The 9504-nt window shown below is 45.2% G+C and overlaps 1 protein-coding gene across 4 annotated transcripts in view; it reads left to right on the forward strand.

The window, feature by feature from the left end:
* Positions 1 to 629: 629 nt before the first annotated feature.
* The window catches only part of srgap3 (SLIT-ROBO Rho GTPase activating protein 3), a 196403-nt gene continuing 187528 nt past the window's right edge, over positions 630 to 9504 (forward strand). For all 4 annotated transcript variants that reach the window (XM_063215336.1, XM_063215337.1, XM_063215338.1 and 1 more), the window contains exon 1: positions 630 to 1235. In XM_063215336.1, coding sequence (XP_063071406.1) covers positions 1169 to 1235 — 67 coding nt within the window. In that variant the 5' untranslated portion in view covers positions 630 to 1168. The remainder of the gene's footprint in view (positions 1236 to 9504) is intronic.

Below are 9504 nucleotides of genomic sequence, written 5' to 3' on the forward strand. Positions count from 1 at the left end.
ATCACCCATATCTGCCAAGAGAGCCTCTAGGATATTAACACATGCCAGCATCGCTGGAGGGGTGACGTTACCATGGTAGGCCTATGTAGAGTAATGGGATCAAGGCAGCTACTGTGGTCACTTTTCTCGTTTGGGGGAAAAAAAGACCCTCATTTCTTTCATTTTTATATTAGTATAGGAGCAGTGACATGCCAGGGTTAAGATTATTTTATATTTTCCTAATGTATGTACTCTATCAAATATATTATGTAGTTTCTTCCTTCAAATATATTTCCATTGTGTTGTCTTGTTGCACAGAATGTACTTTATATTCTGACATTGTTGGGTTATTACAATGTAGTAGAATGTGGTCTGCTTAGTTGTTGAAAATGTGTGTGTGTGTGTGTGTGTGTGTGTGTGTGTGTGTGTGTGTGTGTGTGTGTGTGTGTGTGTGTGTGTGTGTGTGTGTGTGTGTGTGTGTGTGTGTGTGTGTGTGTGTGTGTGTGTGTGTGTGTGTGTGTGTGTGTGTGTGATTGGATTGGCTGAGGGAGGGGGGTTCTACAATAGGAGGAGTCTCCTGCAACGCTTGACTCGATTCAATTCTCAGCTCTGGAGAAAAAGAAAAAAAAATCTCCTAGTGGGAAGCTAATCTCGAGCCCGCTCAGTCCCCAAACAACACGCGCTGCATATGGACGCACACCGATTACAATGCACGCACCCTTCGGAATGGACGCAAACATAAAGTTTAGCCCATCGACGTTCATTTCTGCTTTTGTTTTGCTCTAGATATTTTTTCTCTTGCTGTATTTGTCTGCTGCTTGACTTTCGTGCTGGATGGCTATCATAAGAAAGGAAAGCCACTCGCTCCTCTCCGTCCCAGTGTTCTGCTTTTGCTTCAGGGAGTAACCAAGCCAAGATCTATCAATGCAGGTGAGCCTGACGAGTTGTGCTTAAAACCGCACACCCGCGTTCCCCTAAGGCGCTTTCTGGGAAACGAACATCATCCAGAAGACATCGTTGGGGTTGCACAAACAAGCCAGTGCTCTGAAGACGCAGATTGAAAAGCACGGGAAGAGAGAGGGGAGAGAACACACTGCAACCTACGAGTGATCACTGAGAGGAGCCTTCGCACCCCCCAAAAAAACCTCGACATCTCACTGGACCCTACTACCTTCATACCTCAGGAAAAATGTCATCTCAAACTAAGTTCAAGAAGGACAAAGAGATTATCGGAGAATATGAAACCCAAGTTAAAGGTGAGTGCCTCTCCGGTGTCAGGAATTGGCCACATCTTCAGACTAGATTCCTCAAGAAGGTGTTATGACTATAGCCTATGTCCATCTGGGGGCTGTGCATTTAACGTAAGATTACATATTTTTTGGAGAGGTCTATTTTGTCTTCATTCTCAGTAAAAACTTAAACTAGGACCTGAAAGGGTGAACGCGTAACTGGAACTGGATAGTGCTTTCATCTCCACTTATGGTCTTTTGCAAAATGTTGTCAATTCCTGGCCTGTTCTATTCGGCGTACACATGAAACGCGTGGTATAAATGAACTCTGGCGATGCAATAATAGACCAATCATGTGCCTTATTCTTTCAGTCAAATTACAAGACAAGTTGCCAAGCCAGCCAAAATGACAATGTTCTTGCTCCTCGGCGTATCGCTAAGGAGCTATGGTTTTGATTCTCATGACAACACCCCGATCCGTACGCCCTGGTAGCGCCTGCCTGCCTGCCCATCATTGAGAAAGATGAAAAATCTTTCATTCAATTCAGTAGTAGATCGTGGGGCATTCACCGCTGTCGTATGAATGGTCTGGTTTGATTTGGGTCATGCATTTTGCAAGCTGGAGGGTACTCGCTTTGTTGCTGGGTAGAGAAGGAGCATTGTAATGTCATGCTCCGCGCACAGATGGGTGGAACTCCGTTAATTGTTCTTCCTTTGTTGACGTTTTACGCACCCCAGGTTGCCCTTTGTGGCACGCCGCAGAATTTATATTTTGTCGCATCGGATTGGTCATTAGCACTGACATAAAGAAAAGAGTAATCATGGCATCACGGGCAGTTGCATGCAAAAAGTCCTGCCACTGCGGCGCCAGAATGAAACATAACAGAGGCTGCGGACCTTTTGCATTCAATCCCTAAATGGATGAACCCAGTGTCCGCCAGAACGCCCCGACAGACTTGAAACGCGTTGCATCCTCTGCTTTATGTTTATGTTGGATACTACTTAGAAGTTACTTTTAAATACAACATGCCTTGAGCTACATGGATTTTCGAGAATAGAAATGTCATGTCATATGTAGACTGCCTCTTGCAGCCTCTGGCCTGTGTGTGTGTGTGTGTGTGTGTGTGTGTGTGTGTGTGTGTGTGTGTGTGTGTGTGTGGTCTGGTTTTGATATTTTTCTACATGATTTGAATCACAGTTCAATGTAATTCCATTGATTTTGCTTAAAATCTGAAACTTATCCCCCCTTTTAGTTTTCAGACAAATCACACCCTGTGTGTGTGTGCGTGTGTGCGTGTGCGTATGTGTGTGTGCGCGTGCGTGTGTGTGTGTGAGTGTGCGTGTACGCATAGTGCCCACATGTTTGGACCCCAGCTAATTCCTGTGTTGCTCAGATTAGACTCTAATGCACGGAGCCTAATGGCCTCACATGATCTCCGTGCTGTCTCTCTCAGCCGGGTCATCTTGTTATTGTTCATACAGTAGTGTTGGCAGACTAACATAGTAGATCCAATAGTGAGTTAGGAAGAGGCTACCGTTATATGGGCACACATATTATATTTTTCACTTGTTCAACAATTCACTTGCTCATTGATCAAGCTATTCCTCAATACTTTATATTTATTGTTCATTTTGGTCATTCTTGATATGTGAAGGGCGAAATGCTGAGAACACACACACACACACACACACACACACACACACACACACACACACACACACACACACACACACACACACACACACACACGCACACACACACACACACACACACACACACACACACACACACACACACACACACACACACACACAGGTTTCTTTCCATGAAGTCTGTACCGTAGAATCATTTTGTGATTTTCAAGTTTGATTCTTTTGGCTGATACTACACTCTGAGGAGTGGTTTGGATGAGCACTCTCAGTCTGTCAGGGGGATGATGGTGAATGTTTATTTGTCCAAATCCCATTTGGCTGTTTGTCAAACGCTGACTGCTGCACTGGATGACTTTTACGAGCAGCTATGGTCAGATCATCAAGTATGTTTATGTCAGGTGTTTATGAGACTTGGCAGAAGAGGTGCGCCTCAATGACCCATACTGTGCATAGCCTCTCAGTGGTCTATGATGATCCTGCACATCAAGACAAATTCTCATCATCTATACAGTATTTTCTATCGTAAATCATCAAAGGTTTTGATTGCAGTCAACTACTCTGCCCATGATGACTGCCATTTGGTCATCTTCTCCCCTTATAACTTCGCTAGTGAAAGTGATGATAAAAACAAGGACGGCCATTTAAATGATCATTACCGGTGTCAGCGTTTGATGTGTTTGATCGATTCTTATCGCAGCCATATGCTCGTCTCTCCTTCTCATCATCACTATAGTGAAAGTGGGAATAAAACTGTGCAGGCCATCTCATCATATTTATCATTACTGGCAATGGGCAGGTGCTCAAGATCTCACTCACTCGCCCTGTGTCTTCCTTATGTAATGGAAGGGAGAGCGCAGGAGAGAATGCAGCAATGGCTTCGGTTGACGAAGGATAGCGGGGGGTGGGGGGTTGGTTGGGGGCTGAGCTGTTTAAAACTGTTGTAAATAATGTAGGGCATGAAAATGAATTATGGAGGGCTAAGGGGACGGTGATGAGGGATGTGGATGAGGACTGAGGGCTGAGCATCGGAGCCAGTTGGTGATGCAGGAGAGAAGAGAGGAAGTCCAGAGGAGGGTACAGAACAACAGAGAGGCTGAGAGACCACACAATCGTCACGGTGGTTAACAGGGCCGGGTGCATTGCCAGTCAGCGAGGCAGCCCAGCAGCCCAGGGTGAACTGAGGCTGCTGAGAACCCCACCCCCATCACACACACACACACACACACACCCATCCCCAATCTAGCCCCGTCCTGCACTGAGGCAAGCACCTGCTCTGACCGTCACACACACACACACACACACATATGTGCCGCGAGGGGGGGAAAGGTGTTACAGATTCTAAGGGCCCGGCAGCACTGGAAGGGCCCCTGAAGGATGCTGATAACATAATTTGTCATTTTGGGGGCCCAAAATTTGAATCTTTCATGGGGCTCAAAATTTTTAGCAGCGCCCCTGCACACACACACACCCATCCCCAACCCCCTCACCCCCCCGTCCGGCACTGAGGCAAGCACCTGCTCTGAGAGAGAGAGAGAGGGAGAGAGATAGAGAGAGAGATGTTTTCCATAGTGATTCACAGCTGACGTTAACACTACCACATCACCTTACTTCTTGCCCTCACTATGGAGTAGATTTAGGTTTGCAATTAGCTGCGGGATGTGTAGTTACGGTAGTAGGCATCTCATCAATTGCCTCCCATTCATGTTTTTTTCTTTCTTGTTGATAATTTCATTTGCCTCATTTCATTTCATCTGCATTTCATCTGCTCCATTCTTGTACTTTTAAAATTTCACTTCCCTTTCATTCGTGGAATGTGTAGCCCCTTAGTGCACACTGTACTTCCTGTGGCCCGCTGTAATAGACATTGAAAGTTTACTACTATAGTACTACACTACTATGACAGTGCACGGGGCCTTTAGTAATACATTACGACTTGGTCATTCTGGTAGTAGCTCGTGCCGTGTCTTAAGGGGTTAAATTTCATTCACCTTCTCATTCATTCATTCATTCATTCATTCATTCATTCATTCATTCATTCATTCATTTGTTCATTCAACACCTAAACAAAGCATTGAATATGACTGATTGTGCTGTGATATATTTCTCAACTACACAATCACCCAGCACCTCCCTGGACGACCTATCAACACCAACTGAATCACTGACACATTCCTGTGGGAAATGCTATACCTCCAGGAGAGAGGGCAAGGTTGTTGTTGTCGCCGCTTTGGTTGCCTAGCCTAGCTACCGTAACTCAGCTCAATTGTCATGAATAATGCGATGTATGTTTATGATGCTTGGAAAACAGTGCAGGTTAAGCCAGTGTACAGAATAATTGGGCTGCATGCCGTCTTTTTTTCAAAATAGGTTCTATGTTTAGCTCCTTTACAGTGTAGAGATGCACTTTGTTTTGTTTTCAGATAAATTATTGAATATTATTAACCTCTTATGCCTGCAGGAGAGAGACCAAGGTTGTTGTTGTCGCTGCTTTGGCTGCCTAGCCTAGCTACCGTAGATCAGCTCGGGCATGGCTGTGGGTGTGGATTACCTGCCTGCAGTGTAAAAATTGGGAGATATACGATTCCTTCAGTCCCTCGTGCTAAATGCCTCTCTCTAAGTGCTTAGCGGCGCTAAACTGTGGCTATGGGGCTGCTCGGGGCAAGGGATTGTCCATATTGTAGGGTTTTTTATCCGTAATCAAGGGTAGATTGTGCGGAACAGTACCTTGTTAGCGGTTAGTTTGACAGGTTTTGGCAATGTGTGTGTGTGTGTGTGTGTGTGTGTGTGTGTGTGTGTGTGTGTGTGTGTGTGCCCCATGAGTCAGTTTGTCTGTGTATATGTGTCATGAGTCAGTCAGTCAGTCAGCGTGTGTGTGTGTGTGTGTGTGTGTGTGTGTGTGTGTGTGTGTGTGTGTGTGTGTGTGTGTGTGTGTGTGTGTGTGTGTGTGTGTGTGTGTGTGTGTGTGTGTGTACGTTCATGAGACCTCAGATTTCACAGGCAGTCAGTACACCCCCCCACCCCCTCGCTTCACTTGTCCTCACACGCCATTATCCCCGACCTCTGTGGCTTTTTAATAACTTTCGCCGCCCTTCACTGTCACTGGAGGCCAGCTAGGGTGTCCCATGACACCAGCCTTTGATTGTTTGACTCTGAGGCCATGCTGTCTTCCCCGGTGTTGTGTGTTGTGCTTGATCGCCCGGTTGGTGACACAGTTTGAAGGTGGAGCTGTGGGCATGTTGTGCTGCTGTGTATGACTGTGGGGGCATTCTGAATTTGACTGTGGGAACATGATGTGAGCTTGTTTCAACGGCAAAGGTGTCAAAAGTAAAAGTAGAAAAAGAGAAAGAGAAACACAGGCTCCTTCCAACACAGGTAATTGAGTAGCAAGCAGAACTGTGTACTTATGAGCAGCTGCCTCTGCACTGGTTGGATGAAGTTTGTGATGGGTCCTTGTTAGGTTTTTAGTGTTTTTCAGGAGCAACACAGACTAGGCCTGTCTTTCCCATTAGGTACAATAGAGTAAGTGGTGTAACTGCTATGTCATACCACACACTAGTGTTGTACGTACTAGTGTACACCAAAAATGTACTTTTACTTTTACTTTTGACTCCTCTGTTCAATGGTGGGGACTACAATGTCGTGAGACCTTACTGTGCTTGACTGTAAGTCTTGTAATGCACAACAACTTGATCATTGCCATTCTGGCAACAGTACATTTATAACGCTGTGTCCTAACGGGTTAACTGTGCGTGGCAGTTTTTGTGTTTGACTGTGGGACTGCTGAGAGCGACAATGTCGTGAGAGTGACAGTGTCGAGAGACTGTTGTGGTGTGTAATTGTGCACTCAAGCATTCAGGTATCCATCCAGTGTGCGTCGGTCTAGCCCTGTCACGGATGCGCTGGTTGGCCCACATTATGAAGAAGGCGACATGGGAGCCAAGTCCTCTGGAACTGGGGGAAGAGGGCCAGGGCAGTGGGGAGGGGGAAGGGGGAAAGGTTGGGGTCTTTGATGCTAATTCAGGCAGAGCTGTGCTCATTCCCCATCCTCATTCATGATAATGTGCGGAAAAACATGTAGCACTTTCTAGAGACAAACGTGTGGCGGGGGTTGCTTTTGTGTGTGTGTGTGTGTGTGTGTGTGTGTGTGTGTGTGTGTGTGTGTGTGTGTGTGTGTGTGTGTGTGTGTGTGTGTGTGTATGTGTGCGGGCGTGCTTGCGTGTGCGTGCTGGGCTGATTTCTGACACTGAGAGATGTTTTCTAATTCTTTTGTTGGCACAGACCTAACTAATGAGATGCGCTCTTTAAATTGCACCTGTCATATTGTGAGTTATGGAGGCTGGCCTGTATGAACGCACTAATACCGCGCACATGGAGCAAGGGAGCGAAACGAGAAGGAAGAATGGAGGAGAGGAAAGAAAGAGGAAGGAGGAGGGAGGAGGGAGGAGAAGGCTGGCATCGCCAGAGTCTAAATGGATCTTTTGTAAAGCCAGTTGCTACGTTGCCATGCATGCAGAGATAAATATAGACAGCGAGTGATGGATAGTTCATTTCATTAAGCACGTTGAGAAAACATAAACAACATTTTAGCCATATATGGTCGGAATCAATCAGTCAGCATTGCCAATCAGTTCTGCTCGGGATGCAATCCTCCTCTCGTCATCAGTATATCGTTGGCCCGCTGGTGAACTAATAAGTCTTTACAGAGATAGACAGCGTTCTGCACTGCTGACCACTGATAGGCTCATTGCTGTTGTCCTCAATGTGCTGTGCGTTGTAAACGAAAGCGTGAGCTAAGAGCTCAAGCAATGTGCTCTATGGATCTTTTTATGGTGCTATTTTTTAAACTCAAATGTCATCAACAGTCATCAAGCATGTTTGTTCTACTTTATGCTTTACTCGGCAATTCTACGCACATGAGAAATAAACTCCTTGTATCCTTGTGAGCTTGTTTTGTGCACAATGTACTGTAACTGTACGTTGTTTTGTTTACTTTATTACCATCAATAGTGCCATATACTATGTCACGGGTTCTCAACCTTTTTTGATCAAACGCCCCCTTTACCTCATGATAAGTCTGCCAATGCCCCCCTTACTATTGAAAAATAAAAAAGACTAATGCCCCAGAATGAGAACTAACTCCCGCCCCCACTCTGCTGTATCCTTCTCAACGCCCCCCTTGGGCTCCCTAACGCTCCCCTGGGGGGGTTGTAGCGCCCCCGTTGAGAAACACTATACAATATGCTTAATAGACATGAAAAACAACAGAATCCTCATCATCAGGGTGTTGGCCCCTTGGTGAACTGGCAGCAGTCTTTATGGAGCTTGGAGACGTTCTGCACCAGTGACCCAGTTCATGATTGTTGTTTTGCCCACCACTGGATGTGTTGAAGCCATTGGAGAGGCACCCTGTATGGATTGTGCTATACAGTCCACGCTATATGGTTATTATTATTATTTCATTGTACATGAAAGCTCTGGGGCATCTGGAGAGAATTGAGGCAATGTGTGGTATGGATTCTTTGTTATGTGTGTGTGTGTGTGTGTGTGTTTTAAATTAATTGTCATGAATAATGCAACGTATGTTTCTGATGCTTGGAAAACAGTTCAGTGCAGGCTGCATGCCATCCTTATTTTTTCAAAATAGGTTCTATGTTGAAAGTCTTTACGATGTTGAGATGCACTTTGCTTTGTTTTCATATAAAATGTTGAATATTAACCTTGCAGTGGCCTTACACACACCATAAATGACCCCTGAGTCATAGCTGAGGAGCCGTATTCAGAGTGAGTTGTTTTGACAAGTACATAAACAGAATAATAGAAGGAATTTGTTTCGACCAATGGCGTATCTGACTCATTGCGCACCATGACAACAGTATAATACTAATAAACAAACCATTTTTTCACAAATAATACACAACATAGGTACAGCAATACAGGTTATACACAAGACGAAACAACACAAGTTTGCATACACTTTCTCAGGGTTCACGCACATCCTACATGTATTTATTTTGAGGACGTGGTGACAGAGACGTTTCCAGTGTTTAAACTAGGCAGATCATCCTTCCTCACCACAACAGCACGTGTGACTGAAACAGCCAAGTCATCTGTGGTGTTATTGCCTAATTGGTTGATGGAAAGATAAGAAGACCTAGTTTCGATGTAGTCGCTTGGTGCAGGTGTTCAGTGCAAGGAGAGCATTCATTCTGCCTTTCCGTCGTTAAACAGGTCTGGCGGGATGCCTCCTCGGTCGTCACATAAGACGTGCATTGTTGTTTGCCCTTAACAAAATCGTCCTCTTCTTGTCCTTTTTTCCTGGAGGAAACCCAGATAAGATGATTGATTTATGGTGTGTGCTACTCAACACCGCTGTTTGTCGTTTGATCTTATCTCTGGCTTCTCCTGAGATTTCATCACCTCTCCATTGGACACCCACAGCCACTTTAAGACTGCTAAGGCGCCACAGAGTGACACGTCATGCAACATGCCAACTCTTGAGACAACATTTTACATGACATTATATTGCATTTGGCAGATTATTTTTAACCAAAGCGACAACGACAATCAAGGACATAATCATGGCCAACATCACTAGCTGATACAAAGTGCACAGAAATATACAGAACAACAAGTGCAGATGCAT

Source organism: Engraulis encrasicolus, chromosome 14, assembly GCF_034702125.1.
Source record: "Engraulis encrasicolus isolate BLACKSEA-1 chromosome 14, IST_EnEncr_1.0, whole genome shotgun sequence".
NCBI lineage: Eukaryota > Metazoa > Chordata > Actinopteri > Clupeiformes > Engraulidae > Engraulis > Engraulis encrasicolus.